Here is a 17,541-nt window from a genome sequence, read left to right on the forward strand (position 1 = left end):
TTCTAGGATGGAACAGTTGATAATGACGGAAGGAAAAGCCGTTCTCTGATCGTGATTAAAACAGTTGCAGTTGGGTCGATTTTCAAGTTAATAATGTCATATCAAAGATAAAACGGATTGATAGTAAAAATAAACACAGTCTATAATGTATGATTTTGTTTTATTATTTCTCCATGTTTGTTTCTATTGTTCGATCAAAAATATTTTTATTCGCCAAAACATTGGATCGATGAAAAGAGAAAGAAAATGAAAAAAAAATAGAAGTAAAATATAAATAGATGAAAATGAATAATGAGACAAATAAGATAAATTTAAGAAAAAAATTTGAATTAAAATCTTGTCTAAATATGAATAAATATGTTTTAAAATGTCCTAAAGATTAAACTGTTAGACTCCGTTCTTTGATTTAAGAGTAGAACAATAAAAAGCTATGTTAAAATTGAACTGCATGGATCTGTTCTAGCAATGTGTAAGTTGTAACTGTCAGACACTGTTCTAAAGGTGTTAGGAGGACTGTTATATAGACAGGTTTTTATTAGTTGTGATTGGCTTTGTCAGTAACTGCGAATACTCTCAGATCTGTACTTAGTTGTCCTTTTTGTTACAAGGGATGATGAATGGATAAATACCCTGCCACGTCCGGTCGATGTTTTTGTTTGATGTTTTTCTGCTTTGTATTGATCTTATGAGTTAAGTTTTTTTTTCAACTGATTTTTATATTGGAATCAACTCGTATCTAAGATTTCTATTGATTGTTTAACTGTCAAAGGTCACCAAATGCCTCTTTCCAATATTGAAAACCTATACAGACACTACCAAAAACCTTGCGGTATTAAATTAGTACTTGAAATATACATCATTTCTTTTTATACTTATATTCCTTTGAAAAGATTTAAATAAACGCGAGTATATTGATGATCATTTCTGCCTACGTCTTTTAATTTCAAATATTGACCCCATGCACATATAAGTGAAGTTGAACTCTAAACATATTTTCAGAAAATTTCAAACAATTAAAAGCATTATTATATATTTGTTTTAGCAAAACATAACTGGTTGTGCTTCATTTGTGTATTCTTGTCTTTCATTTTTGCGTATGTGCTTTGTCTATAGAGTATCTGTATGCCATTTTGTTTTTATTTGTTGACATAGTTGTTTGTGCTTATAGGGATTAAGATTATAACCCAATGTTGACTGCTGTAACCCAATTTTTGACATTTTTACCTATAGTATAAAAATAATGAGATGTTGTATATTTGCCAATTAGACAACAATCTACCAAAGTTCAAATGAAGTGGATGTACGCAAGTATAAGCAATCGTACGGCCTTCAACAATGAGAAAAAAACCCAAACCGTATAGTCGGCTATAAAAGGCCCCGGCATGAAAAAAATAAACAATTCAATTCAGAAAACTAACTGCATAATTTATAACAAAACAATTTAAGAAAAACAAATATGACAGACATGAACCAACGACAACCACTGAACTACAGGCTCCTGACTTGGGACAGGCACATAAAGAGTGTGGCGGGTTAAACGCGTTTGTGATCGCTCAACCCTACTCTAACCTGGGAAAGTGGTATAACAGCACAACATAAGTGTCGATTAAATATTATTAGGCTCTCTACATCTTAATACCTACATTGTACCCGAGTTTCGCCTAGAGTATGTTTTAATACGTCCAAATGTAAACAAAGAACTTATCGTTGCAAACATTGTAGAAGCAAGAATGCATGTTGGAATCTTAAAAATTTCAAACAGACTGGAAACCGCAGAATATGCAAGTTTGAACATTTGAATATAATTGTATAGTATTTCAATCTCGACTTATGATAAAAGTAGGTTTTACTATTGCAAATTTGGGCGAAGCTAGGAAAATAAAGATTCTTACATGGTTACCAGTGGATTATCGGATTTATCAAATCAAGATAGTTAAATTGTTGAATTTTAAAATCCGAGTATCGGCTTCGAGATTAGATAAATCTGATAATCCACGAGTAACTTTATAAAAATATGTTTCCCTTATGATTATCAAATAAAATTTGATATTTGATAAAACGAAATAACTTTCGAGTGCCTCTACGTTCCTATTCCTAATTTCAACGGCATACACTTCATCTTGAGAGCTGGTAAAGATCGTGATCGGTTCACTTAACTAATCATCTATTGAGATCATGGTCATTAACAAGTTGATTTTTTTTAAACCATGGTTTCAGAAAGGGTTAAATTGGCAAAGAAATATAGAAACAGATATATACAACAGTTAAAGGGTAGGCCTTGATAATCCCAAAATTTTCCTCTGATATAATTTTTCTTATATTTACATTATAGAAATCGTAGTAGTCCATGCTTCATCTGCAAAAGTTTGTTAAAATTCACTGTTGCATTTTATGTTTAGGGTCTGTTGAATATAACCAGTTTTGGGGTACCCGAACAAAAGGCCAATAAAGATAACAGTAGTGTACCGGTGTTCAAAAACACTAGTAATCATATATTACTGTGTGTTTTTCCACATGTTCTCATTAGGAATACCTATTTAAATGCGTAGTAGAAACACATTGTAGAGTAAATTTGAAATGTCATGGTAATATTTGTAGCCTGAGTGTAAAGCAATGGTTTAAAATTATTCAAGATGATGAAATCATTAGTCAAAGGTAGTCCTCTTAAATACATTCCACATATCCAAACAATCTACAATAATGAAATTGAGGATGGAAAATACATTTTAATATGATTATTTCAAATTTTAATAATGTACCAAATTGTTATTCTTGTAAGAGTCCATATTGCGTTATAAAAAAGAAATAATGTTCACATTACATGTACACTGAGCCCTCTTAAAATTTATCTACAGTTTAGTTTGGTTCTTAAGTAAAATTTATTTTTGTTACCTCTTTTCTTTTATCAGGAACATTAGTGGGATAATTTAACATATCACCCTAACCCTAACCCTAACCCTAACCAATTTTCTATAACAAAACACGGAAGACTAAGCAACACGGTAAGAACACAGATGGTTATTAGTCTTACGCAAATGACTGGGACAAAAAGAAATCTAAACTATCATAAGAAATTAGAAAATGGCATCGTGGTGTATTGAGAACTATACATAATTCACCCCAAAAAGAATGTTAGATTGTTGCAACAAATTTGTCAAGTTGAATTTAACAAAAAATGCTTAATATTTAAGTGAAAAAAGCCAAAAATATTACTCTTAGGTCAACGTGTTTTCAGTTAATACAATATAGAAGTTTTATACCTTTTTTTTTATGATGAAAGTCTGAATTTCCGTTCAAATCGCGACTATTTTATCAAAATGATTTAACTGATAGGAACAAACAACTTCTTCGTTGAAAACGTTTTACTCGAAAATAAGCGGTTTTCTTGGCGAACACGTAGTTGAAAGACCTGTTTAGTGTTTCGCCGTCGCTGGTTTAGGCTTAATGTATAGCGACACGATTTTTAACATAAATAATGTTGTTAAAATTTCATGGATTATTATAAAATTTGGACAGAAGCTTCCTCTAGATCAAGAGATAATTTGTTTTTGTCATATTGTATTAAGGTTTTTCTACCACCAGGTATAGATTGGCGTCATCTTGTTATGGCTCAACGTTTTGAAATTGTCGACTTCTTAGCTCTTGAATTTCGTTTTTCATATGACCTTCTTACAATTTTGATTCGAGGGTCATGGCTGATTCTTATGAAGACAAACCACGCTTCTGGCGTTCAAAATGATAAACCTGGTGTCGTTTATCGGTTTTTACTGTTAAACGGTAGACAACATTAGACATGGTCATACGTTTCTCAGACTGTTTATGACGTCCTTACACTACATCCGTTGGATGTATACTGATTGATACTTTAGTCTGGGAAGACGTGATTTATTTATAAGTTGTAGTTTGCTTTTAGCTAGTTTTCAGAGTCCTGCTATATCGGTGCTTTGTGTCTATTATTTTAATGTTAGTTGGTTTATTTGCTTCGTACCGATCTATTGAGTTAAGCCAATTACAACGGATTTATTCAGTCTGTTCCTACATGCATGTTGTGATGTTACACCGCTGTCCCAAGTAAGGGTAGGGTTGAGAGCTCACAAACATATTTAACCCCGGTTGTCGTCGGGTCATGTCTGTGATAATTGTTTTTCGTAAATTGCATTGCATAAATTAGGCCGTAAGTGTTCTCGTTTCAATTGTTTCACATTTTTTTCATCAAGAAATTTCTTGGTATTCCTAAACGGAAGATTTTATACACACAGAAGAAGAAGATTACTTAACAACAAAATTATTTTCATTTACCTGTGTATAATATGACGCAGGTTTCTTCAAAAGTGATGGTTTTCTAAAAATTATTTGACATTTCACAGTGATATCATACTTTAACTTTGTTTAACCTGTTTATTTACTTTTGACTTTAATTATTTATCCCTTGTAATTTTTTATTAACTGTGTATTTGCATTCAGGTGTCACAGGTCAAATTCAATCAAAGGTAGTTCATTGTGTGTTTATTTACGTTCTTTGATTGAGTTAAGCCTTCCAATTGATATTTTATAATGTGTTTTTCTATGTTGTGATGTCATACTAGTCTATATTTGAATCTGATTACAGTAGTTGTCGTCTGTTTATGTGGTTCATACGTGTTTCTCGTTTCTCGTTTTTATATAGATTAGACCGTTGGTTTTCCCGTTTGAATGGTTTTACACTAGTAACTTTTTGGTGCCCTTTATAGCTTGCTGTTTGGTGTGAGCCAATGCTCCGTATTGAAGGCCATACCTTGACCTATAATGGTTTACTTTTATAAATTGTAACTTGGATGGAGAGTTGTCTCATTGGCACTCATACCACACTTCATACTTTGGAGAAGACGTTCTAAGTTGCAAAACTTGTGTCTAATCCTATTGTCAATTTTTTGGACAATAAAATATGTTTAAACTAATTAAACTCATACCACATCTTCCTATATCTATATACGATATAATTTGTTCTCGTTGTTGACGGTCGTATGTAGATGTTGACCTATAATTGCTTTAAACTTCATCATTTTTACTCTCGTGGATAGTTGTCTAATTGGCAACCAAACACACCTTTTTTCATATACATCATATTTGTTTCACAAAAACATGACCTTACTACAAAATACGTGTTCAACAACATTTTTATTTACAGTGTGTAGGACAACAAATTTTGAAAACAAATGCGTGTATACCTTAAACTGCAGAGCTTCTATTGCAAGGTCTAGGCAATATTTCGTCTTTCATAAGTTGTGAATGACGAGTTTTTCTCATTCTGCTTTGAAAATGATCTTATATTGGATATTTTGACTGTAAGTGTTACCAATTCAAGAACGCGTCTGAAAGGACGACTGTGTTGAATTGTCTGTGAAAAATAAACTGCTTTGTTTATGACTTCAACATTATATTCCGATAAAACAATACAGTAACATTGAAAAGTATTAAGAAGCTTTTTTGAAAACTCATTTTTTTTTTCAAAAAGCATTCTAAAATAGTCATATACAAAGCTATGTATTTCGTAGAAGGAACAGGAAACACACTTGTTGGATCAGATTATCATAAGTTTATGATGCAATGTCTTTCAGAAAATGAATTGCGACTTGTTCTAGTAGGAAAAGTTGGAGTCGGAAAAAGTTCTACAGGAAACAGAATTCTAGACAGAGATGCTTTTAAGTCGAAACGAAAAGCAAGATCGGTGACAACACATGTCAAAACAAGGCGTTCCGAGCTGAAAGATAGATCAGTATTAGTAATTGATACACCAGGGTTGTATGACACTAGAAACGAAAACTGCCGTCAACATGTACAAGATGCAATTAAAACTTGTATAAATGTAGGGGCACCTGGACTTCATGCGATTATTTTTGTTTTGTCAACTGCGACACGATTCACTGCAGAGGACAAAAAATGTTTTGAGGATTTTTTTGAAATATTTGGGGAAACGTTTTTCAGTTATGCTGTAGTTGTTTTCACTGGAGCAGACCTCTTAAAAGCTGACAAAATGAGTTTACAAGATTATATCGGTAAAGACAATGTTTTGAAATCGTTTCTTAAACAATGTGGAAATAGAATAGTAGCTTTTAATAATAGAGATCCAGCTCCTCATGAAAAAGAAACACAAAGACATCTTTTGATATCCATAGTTACTGAAATGAATCAATCCAAACAGACATATTATACAAATTTAGATTTTATAGATGCAGAAGAGAGGCTTAAAAAAATTGAAAAAATGAAAGAAGAAGAACAAATAAAAAAACTTGAAGAACTACGCAAACAATTGGAAGCAAAACATACTGCTAACATTGAAGCTCTTCTAATTAAGCATAAAGAAGAGATAGACAATTTGAGGGATCAACTTAGAGAGAATTTAGAGCAACAGATGAAAACGGCGGGAAAAGTGGATAAACAAAATAAATGGTAAGAACGAATAAACAAGAAAACTATAATCAATATATAAGATATTATAACGTTGAAAAGTTGTTGTTGTTATTGGTTTTGGTACAATGTAGGCGGCTTATTTATATAGTAATTGCGCATTGAATTCAAAAACAGAGTTGACTGTGTTACTATAAAGTATTTACATGTATATATGTATATAAAAAAGATTAAATTAAATTAAAAAAAAAAAAAAATTTAAATGAGAGGGGAACAAAAAACAAAAAAAAACGATAGTTCCTAATGAAATGTCATTTTATAACTGATAGGTACAATGTACTTGTTATGTTCATTAAACTAAAAACAAAGGTTCCCTTTTTGAATGATTTCTCGCTAAAATCCTACTGTTGATTTTGAATGTCTATACTATATCCTGGTAAATGTTTTGCAGTAGTTACCAAGTTGTGCAGCCGAGAGGAACAATAAATATTCCCATTGTTTCTCCTGACTGCACTCCCGGACTTTGGGAATATTATGGGCGAAAGGATAAAGTATTTAAGATTAGTGCCCTATAAAAATTGAATAAGGTCCCTTAATTATCCCACCGGTAGCATCCTTGTATCAAATTTACTCATGAGAAATCTAAATCCAAAATCACCTTCCCTGATACCTCCAGCTCGCTCACAGATGGCATCATATCCACTGATCTATATTCTAAGCCAACTGACACTCACCAATATCTGTCCCCTAAAAGTTGCCATCCTGCTCATTGTACTAAGAGCATCCCGTACAGTCAGGCACTCAGAGTCAAGCAAATATGTTCCAACACAGAAACAACTAAAAAACAACTACGTCAACTCGAAACCCGCCTGAAGAGAAGGGGCTACAAACACAGAACTATCCAAAAAGGTTTTCAGAAAGCGGAAACTATTCCAAGGAGTAAACTGTTAGAATACAAATATACAAATAAAAATAAAAGGACTCCATGTGTTCTTACTTACCACCCATCTCTCAAAAATAGCTTCAGTGTCATTCGTGAGCATTGGAAAACAGTTGAAAAGAATTCCAAACTATCCAAGATTTTTCCCAAGCCTCCCATGATAGCTTTTAGGCAACCCAATATTCTGCGAAACCTGCTGGTGCGGGCTGAAGTGTCTGATAATAGAAGTACTTCTGGAGAATGTCGTTCGTGTGATGAAAAACGCTGCAAATGCTGCCTACAGATGCATCACTCATCAACTTTTCACAGTAAGGCAACCGAAAATAACTATAGGATATTTTGCAGTGTTACCTGCAAAAGTATGAATGTTATTTACATTCAAGAATGTTCGGTTTGTGGCCTCCAATATGTTGGTGAGTCAAAGCAGCCTTTCCACAAACGCCTCAATGGCCATAGGAGTGGTATCTCTAAGAAGCCACTTCTCCCAGTTTCTCAGCATTTCAGACAGTCTGGTCACAAACTGGATGACTTTAACCGCATGAAAATCCTAGTGATTGAACAGAACATTCACTGGAGTGATGCCCAGCGACAGGTTCGGGAAAGCTTTTGGATAAAGAAACTAAATGTACATCATCCAAACGGCATCAATAAAAAATACTAAGTTTTATTTTTCACTCATCTTGTGATGAAAATATACACAGTCACGTATATTTGAGTATCGTTTTTTTTTATATTATGATGTTCAGGATTTTGGATTAAATCCTTAGACCAAAACTTACCTGTATTACTGAGCTATTTTTATACATACAATCAGTATTGTTAAAATTATTGACACTGAGGAAGGCTATTTGTTGAGCCGAAATATTTGTCAACACGATTTAATAACAGCATCTTCGTATAATACCATCTTATATTAGTATCGTTGTGCAAATCTCTAGACTTATATAATTTTTTCCATATCTGCACAATATTGTCTATTCTAGACGATCCGGTACATAGTAAATTTGCTGGTTGGTCCTTTTTATAGACTTCTATATATATACATGTATATATATGGGGGGTGGGGTATGTTTTTTTCCTAAAAAAATATTCTGATTCCCAATTTGATGATTGTGGTCAAGCAGATGACAAAAAAAATATTCTGAATCCAGACATGTATATATATATATATATATATATACAAGTCTAAATTGAAAACAACGTTCAAACCTATGATTGCGTTGGATAAAAACCGCAATTTTTATACGTGTGCAAGCAAAACAAATTTCTTGTTAGAGGGGTCTAAATACAGCACAAACAACATTTTCCAAAAGACCAAAAGAAGTGAAAAAGTATATTTTAACAAAACGCATTTGACTAACAGGTCGAACAACAAATGTTCTTAAACCATGCTGACTGCCATTGGCGATTGACAAATAAACGGATCACAAGGTGTAATATATGAAATCAACGAATGTAGGTACTTATTAATGAACAAAAAGTCACCATCTATAGTTCTTAACATATGGGAATAAAGAAACTTTTGATTTGATTTTGCAATGGACTGGAATAGGATTCGATTATTTTCATAGTTGGTAAAAACTGAGACGTGTTATTTTGAGGCCGTCGAAACCGTTCTCTTTGGATAAGTAACGATATTGGTCACATTTCTGGCACATGCCGAAACTGGAAACATTAACAATTGTTAGTTTTCCACATGTATATTTATCATAACGTAATAAAATAGGCAAACACACATACATACAACTAAACATAATGAATAAGTTGTTATTTTTTATTTGTTTTAATCGTCTATTTTCTTTTTCAGCATAGTAATGTAGAAGTCAAGATAAGGAGAATTAACAAAGAGGGAACAATACCGTACCTTTGTGAGATAGTATCCCCCATGATAGTTCTATTTATATGCAAACTCATTAAGATTCTGCTTTAATGGTATAACTATTGGAACCAAAACTGAATGGCACTATACTAGTAACATTCTACGGTGTTAACACAAGATTAAAAACTATAATGGAAGTTTTAAAGGGAAGGCCATTTGATTTTCGGAGGTGAAAAGGAGTGAAGTATTTTAAATTAATATTATAAAGTTTTGCTTTTTTTTAAATACTATATTTATTTGATTATTCAATATATTTTTTTATACATATACATACATGGTATAGTAATCCTTTGAATATGTTTTCAATGATTGCATGATTGTTGTATGCTTAATATCCAGTGGCAAACATTTCATGACATTCAGGTTGAAAACAAATTCACAATAAATAAGTAAGCTTTGTGTGTTTTTTTTTAAATTTTGGTTCATTTGTATGTTTTAGAGTTAAGTTTGACGTCCATTTCGCTGAACTAGTGTCGTACATTAATGTTTAGGGGTCAGCTGAAGCCCGACTCCAGGTGCGGAATTTTCTCGCTGCATTGAAGGCCCATTATTGGTGGCCTAGGGATGTTTTCCGTCCTTGGTAGGGTTGTTGTCTCTTCGACACATTCCCCGTTTCCGTGACAAGTCTATTTCTTGTACACTATTAAACTATTGTTAATATAAAACAGGCATTCGTAGTTGATTATATAGTTGTGTATAAATCAGTGACATTTGATCAAACGTAAATAAAAAAAGAGTAATTCGGCAATTTCAGACTGCATCATAATTTATCACTGATACTTGTACTAAATATTCATGCTTTGTGCTAAACAAATATTAATAACTGTCCATTGATGACGTACGATGTAAATATGTGGTTTTTCAAAAATCAAATAAACCACATATATACCTCTATGAAAGACAGTAATTGTGTTATTTCATATTCCAGGGGAGGGGGGACAAAAATGTATGTAATGACAATTATGTTAACGCAATTGTACATCAAACATTTTACCATAAGTACACTTTAAAACATGTGACGTTAAACAGGTATATCACTTTTCTACAGATGACTATGCTATTTTATTAAAATTCCTATTCATATAGAAAAACAAACTGAAATAATATTAATATAAAATAATGTTTATAACATAAAATAAGTGTATTGGGCTGCAATATCAATTTATCTACCATTGTGATATAATTCCAATTGCAGTTGGGCTCTTTTATAAAACAAGTTTATCATGTTTAATTATATCGTGATTATTCTAGTTTTTGTTTACTCATTAATCATAATGTGTGTATCTTGCGTTGACTACCCTCCTTCCCCCCCCCCCCCCCCCCCCATGTAACGCCAGTTACTCATCGTGCATTCATCGTTCGTGTAACGCTCATGACTTAGTATCCGTTAATTCTTCGTGTAACTTGCACTCATCGTCCATCCAGCGTCCATTTTCCGAACATATATCGAGGGTGTGATCAACTATAATTGTTGTATGGAACTAGACAGGAACCCGCACAATTTCGGGTATTGAGGGCAATTAAGATGTTAAATGACTTTGCTTTCTTTTTCTAAACATCAATTTTTAAACGTCAATATTTGGTGTTTATTAAAGACCTACAGTTTATATACCGAAATTCCGTGCAATTAAAGCGATTTTACATGTAGGTGTGTGTCAAGAGAAGACTGCAATTCATCTATTATAATATATTTGAGAAAAAAAAATATTATATCATTGTATCAGTCATTTCATTTTTTTTAATTTTTTTTACATATCAATAGACTACTTCCGAGTTCGTTGCATTCCCGTCAGAAACTGTGGTTTTAGTGAACATCATTCGTGCGATAAGGGCATCGTCACTTCCATCCTATGTTGAGCGAGTGGTTGAAAAAATATGATGCTATATTGCACGAATTATTCGGCAAATTAAATTCTTATAATAGATAATCAGGACTGCTGCAATTAGGGAATTGTGTGATTAAGTAACAACGGAACAAACATTATTAGATTATCCTGCATAATAACGTAAACGAAGACGCTTGATGAACTTTAATAATGCAGGGATACAGGCGGGCCCCTCTTTTATGTAAATGACATCCTAAAGGCGTGCATAATTGGCGAATATTTTCGGTGAAGGACATTCTTCGAAAGTGGTTTAAAAGGAGATAATATAATGATAACATCAATTGTTAATTCACGGAAACAAAAAGATCTGGAAAGGTGAAATTTGTAGATTACACAAATGAATACTTCTTTGCATATGTGTATCTTTTACAAATATTTGTGAATTCTAGAATTTTCTAATGTTGAGAGAAATTTATTTGCAAAACAAAGTTAAAAGATTTTCAAGTTGTTTGCCTATAGGAGTGTGATATATTCTATGATATTGCAAACTGCACAAACTGCACAATCTAAACTTTTCTTCTTTCAGTTTTAGCCACGCTTTTCCCTGAAAATCCGGTAAAATGGTTCCTAAATTCAATATTATAGATTTCTGTCTAACAGGGTTCATATGACCGTGACCTTAAGCTTATTCTAGAAAATTTTGATAATGTTAAGTTAATTAAATCCTGATTTTACAGACTGACAACATAAAATTCAATTATGTACAGTAAAGCATACCGATTCTGTGTCTCGACTGCTCGAGGTTGTGGATTTGAACCCAGGCCGGGTCAAACCAAACATTTGAAAGTTGGTATTAGCTGTTTTACTGCAAAGTACGCGGCATTTTAGGAATAAGTCCAAAGACTTGTCGGAGCCAGAATAATGTGTATGGTAGGGTAACATGTCTTCTTGGATTGTTACCTTGTAAAATAGCACATTTGAAATATCGCCTTACCGTGTTCTTGTCTTGAATATCTTTTTAATTTGCCACTGGACGTTGGACAGCCAGTCTTCGTTATCATCAGTCAAGCATGCAAAACATCTAAGCGGGTGCATTCTCTTAAATACATGGATTCAACCATATTTGAAACATAAAAAATGAAAAGAAAATAAATAGATTTTGCCAATACAGGCAATGCAAAAACAGTCTTGAAACTATTATATCGTTATAAACATTGTCAACGGAGTTTGTGCGTATCTTGGTTGGAATCAAAATAAGGAAACGACCTTTTTTCTGAATTTGCATATCGATGAACGGAAGCTTTTGCCACTATCAAACTGCTATAAGCAAAAAAGTCAAAATATGGTGATGTTGAACAGTTGTATATGCATAATTGCCACTGAAATTGGTTATTTTTGGCACTGTAATCTACCTTGCGACCTGTTAATGTTTATTTTGGGGATCCAAACATTCTTAATCTCTTCTCCAGAAAGTTCTGTTCCCCCGCATATCGATATGACTGCCAAGTTTCACACAAGAAACTTAATTGCCTATGATTTTCATTCACGATGTGACCTTCCTGTCCAATTTACACCATTTCTATTTTAATTATTAAAATACAACTTCTTATATATATAGGACTCTGAACCGCGATGGCACTCCGAACCGCGATGGTCACGCTGAGGTGCGACGGTTTGACGCTGAAGTGCTTTTTTGATCACGCTGAAGTGCGATGGTGGCATTGTGACGCTATCTTGTTGATAGCTACGCCGAAGTGCGATGATGGTAACGCTGAAGTGCGATGGTCTACACAAAACTACAAGCTTTTCATGTCGATTTAGAAGTCACTTTGTATGTTAAAAGCAGTTGTCTAGGTTTTTACGTTGATAAAGGGCTTATAAACTTTAAATACTACGAGAAACGGGGAGGATTGGTAGATAGGGAAAGTTAACCTTCTGTAGCGATTTTTTTTCGAAATCTACAAAAGGTTCCTTTTTACGTACGATGGAGCGTGAAATTCATTAAATACATACCGGTCCGCAGACATTCTCCATTTTATAATATTACGGTAAACGAGGAACTCACAAGAGGAACAAAGTAAAGATAAAATATTAATGCAAAATTATGTCCACACGTAGAAAATCAAAGAGGACGGTCTCTCATTTAGTATGCAACTGTAATTAAGGACAGACAGACATAGACAATAATAAATGTAAATTTATATACTAACTATTAAAACAATCTACATGTACTTCTCTTAATAATTGCACATCTGTGGATTTCAAACTAGCAATCATGCGTCAAATAGACCATCGCACATCAGCGAATGGACCATCGCACTTCGGCGTAGACCATCGCAGTTCAGCGTGACCATCGCACTTCAGCGTCCCCATCGCACATCCGAGTCCTACATATATATATTCATGTTGTCTTTAGATAAAATAATGATCGCATTTGTACGTATAACATGCTTTTTTTTTTGTCTTTTGGTTGTATGATTTTGTACATTCACACTTTAAAATATAATGAATACCGACATTTTTACTTATGTCGATTGTATTATTAAAATTAGTTTGAATTATTTCTTGTTATTACTAGCTCATTACATATAGAGGTCTTGGGTTATTGGTGTAGATGGAATGTATGTAATTTATTGTTAGATAGTATCATGGTATTTACATTTATCATATGCATGCATGTATTTGGTATTTGTTACTGCGGTTTTGAATATTTGATAAAGATGGAAACGCCAGACCTGTAACCTGTGTATCGCATACATGTAATGTATAACCAATGGAAGAAAAACTCGGAACATACTATATATAATTGCTCTATCTTTAAAAGCGCCTTTGCTTTGTTATTTGTACAGTTGTTGGAAGTGCTCAGCAATAAGCGAAAGATTTCGAGCCTTATACACACAGCAAAATCAATGCAGTCCCTGTGTAGAATGAATGGGTAACCCTAACGTTTCGCTCGCAAGTACGACAACTCTACCGATTAAAGACACTAAAACAATTTGATCCGATCCCGACCACGGGTGATGTCGTTTCAAAGGTCACCTCACTTGAGCGGTCACTTTTGATACTTCCTAAGAGTGACTGTTTAATACAGGTTTGGTTGTAGTTAAAAGTTTGGTGACGTTGTTGACCTCATCTTTGACAATGATCTCGAATTTAAGGATCATACCAAATATACAGTTGCGTCTATTTCATATCTCGACTTACTTGAGAAAATGATGGTCGATTGAGAACTAAACATTATGATAAACACGATTTACTTAAAAAGGTACAGAATGCTTCGCAGTATCACAAGTAAACGTGCACTGTTTTCAGAAATATGTTTGTCTGTTTTTGTTTTTGTTTTTGTTTTTTATTTAAATAATTGAGATAAAATAAAATAGGAGGTGGCACTAGCATTATATGGTTAAGATTGTGAAAATGTTTTAATGCACTCTCTAATAAGGGGTTTGCGAGGAGTTCGGGATACAAAATAGGTAACCTCCCCACTCCTAGTAAAGCAATGGCAAAGTCCATGCCTTGGTCAGGAGTAACCTTTAAAATGATTCGGACCAAAAACAAAATAGGTGGTGCACTATAGCATTTTATGGCTACGTTTGAATGTTTGTTAGTTTCAATAAATTGCAATAAAAGGTCTAGGAGGAGTTGCGAATATTTAATTGGTATCCTCCCAAATGTGGACTATAATGTGCAGATACAATTGAGCCGAAGTCATCATAAAATTCACCCATAAAATTATTAAGATGAAGAAATGGAATAAGAGGTGCCAAAGTACATTATGTGATTAGTAATCTTTGAAGGTTTCAAATAATTATGTCAACCAGTTCAGGAGCAGTTGCGGATATAAAAGTTGAATAGAATAATGGACGGATGGACTTCTCCATCACCCTATACCACCGCTTTAGAAAGCGAGATATGATAACTGACACATGATACTGCCACGATGACAAACATTTCTTTTTAGCCAAATAGAGGCGAAATATATTCCATTTCCCATTAGTATAATTTTCTTTTTTTTATGTTAGGGAATTTGAAAACATTCGAAATGACATACAAGTGAAGAATTTTAAATAAGCAGAAACACTGCGTTACAAAAAAAACCAACAAAATGACGGAAAAGGATATACTATAGATATAAGAAGATGTGGTATGAGTGCCAATGAGACAACTCTCCATCCAAGTCAAAATTTATAAAAGTAAACCAATATAGGTCAAAGTACGGTCTTCAACACGGAGCCTTGGCTCATACTGCCTATATGTATACGATACACGACTAAAATTACCCGAAAACATGGAAAATGACAAAGCTGTAGTTAACAAAGTCTGGTGTGCAAAAACACCCGTCCAGTATTTAGTGCTTTGGTATACATTGTTAATTTCAAGTTCATAAAACTAATATGTTTGGTTGCAACTGCATTCTCTCGGTGTAATTTGATTTTTAGTTTTAATTTAGATCATTTTGGCTGTTCTGATACAGACGAAGGTTATTTCCGAAAAACGTGTCGTGCCCGTGAAAATCTTTTCACAAATTCACACGTGAACTAACGACAATAAAACTAGTTCAGCAACATTAAGTAATCATCACTCCAATATCAATTATTTATTACAAAATCTCAAACAATTCCGGTTGTTATAAGCTTTTTTCATCACTTAATATAAAATGAAGGAGATGGGGTTTTATTCACAATGAGACAATTAACTACATGACTGCATACACCGGAGACTAAAGCAAGAGCATGGAAATTAATGCAGTTCGTCGTATGGCAACTTCATTGTATTTAAATTTAAATGTGAAATCAACAAGATGACCAAAGATCAATATAGCACTCTCTTTAATGTCAGTTTAAAATGTATAAATTTTGCAACTTAAACACCTTTATGAATCTGACCAAACACCTAACTTAAACACCTTTTATCAATACCAGGCTGAAGCTAGCAAACAATAAGGCGATATATATCTGTAAACCGAAAAATTGCAAAAGACAGCAACGGTTGTTGAAAAAAATATTTAAAAGGCAGAAAAGTCCACCCAGAAATTGCAATTTACATGTCTATCATGAAATAGGATATACCACATCTGTTTATAAAACAAGCCACAGCCCTTTTCAGGGTAACATTCAGTACCACAGTAAATCTGCACCTGTCAACGTATTGGTTGTAGGTGCTAGACCACCAATGCAACCACTTCAATTTAGAACGTATGTAAAAGTAATCAATCTGACTAAACACCTTACTTAAACTATTTTATCAATCTGACTATACACTGAACTTATTATAATTTAAACTACTTTTATCGATCTAACTGAACACCTTTGTGAATGGGTAAATAAAACATTCTATAAAAGTGTAATGCAATGAGGTTAATTTAATGATGAAAACTCTCATCCGTTAAATGTCTATTAATCTGTAAAGAAAAGTAGCACATGTATTAACAAAAACGCTCTTCAGTTACATTGTCAGAATCTATGAAACAAGAACTTTTCACAATGTACAACTTTGCTTCAAATATTTTTTTGCGAACTAAATCTTTGATTTGTGAGCATCCTATCCACATCAAACCACTATGGTCAATAGCTAAAGAATACGGCCACAATATTCCAACAGACTCGGTATCTATCAACGTTTGGACAGAGCAGTCTGGTTTCAAAATATGGATCAAATTGTTATCTCTGTCAGATATTACTACAAGATGATTATCTGTTACCAAAATATCACACGGTCGAAACTTAGATCTCGGTTGGCTTCTTCCATTGTATCTCCATGCGACTTTATTCGGATGTCGCAGTGAAATAACACTACCATCCATATCATAGGATGTATAGTCCGTAACGTAAATTGCTTCGTTTTTTGTTGCAACTCTACCAATAACAGTAAATAGCCTTTGACCGCTTTCGTCATGTTCATATTCATGGATATGATTGCCATCACTATCCATCACTAGAAGTTTTCTTTGACTAATGGTCCTGAGAGGTAGGACGTCTCCCTTTTCACGAACACTGATCAGAAGATTTCTAGAGCTGGTAAAATGAACAGCACGTATAAGAAATGGGGACACATCAATAACTTCTTCAAACGTTCCATCACAGTTTAATCGTTTAATAACTGACTCCCCTACAAATGACATGATAAATTCACTATATCCAATTTCTTCAATGTCGAATACTTTAATATCTTTTATTTCCTGAATTGTGCGTAACTGTTCATTTTCAAGTCTGTAGCACTTGAGCAAATGCGCCTCGCTATTGTCACAAGCCAACATGCAGCCGTCTTTTCGTTGGTATAGATTAGTCACTAGTCCAAACTCAGTTTTAAATTCCTCTTTAATTTCAAATATGACGGTATCTTCAGTTACTGAATTTACTACTTCGTCAGTGTCCATATTGTCAATTTCTTCTTCCTCTTCGTCTTCGTCAATTGTGCTGTAGTCATCTGACGTCTTTTGTCTTTTTGTTTCCTCATTTTCTTCTTCGTCATCAATATCTTCCCCATTAATACTCTCTGATTTTCGTTTT

At 33.5% G+C, this 17,541-nt stretch overlaps 1 protein-coding gene across 1 annotated transcript in view; it reads left to right on the forward strand.

Annotated features, from left to right (window-relative positions):
• LOC127703873 (GTPase IMAP family member 7-like) overlaps window positions 1–10,503 on the forward strand; it is a 52,271-nt gene extending 41,768 nt beyond the window's left edge. The window contains exons 4-5 of the mRNA XM_052207949.1: window positions 5,598–6,429; window positions 9,135–10,503. Coding sequence (XP_052063909.1) covers window positions 5,598–6,429; window positions 9,135–9,147 — 845 coding nt within the window. The 3' untranslated portion in view covers window positions 9,148–10,503. The remainder of the gene's footprint in view (window positions 1–5,597; window positions 6,430–9,134) is intronic.
• Window positions 10,504–17,541: the final 7,038 nt, after the last annotated feature.

This window comes from Mytilus californianus, unplaced genomic scaffold, assembly GCF_021869535.1.
Source record: "Mytilus californianus isolate M0D057914Y unplaced genomic scaffold, xbMytCali1.0.p SCAF_53, whole genome shotgun sequence".
Taxonomy (NCBI): domain Eukaryota; kingdom Metazoa; phylum Mollusca; class Bivalvia; order Mytilida; family Mytilidae; genus Mytilus; species Mytilus californianus.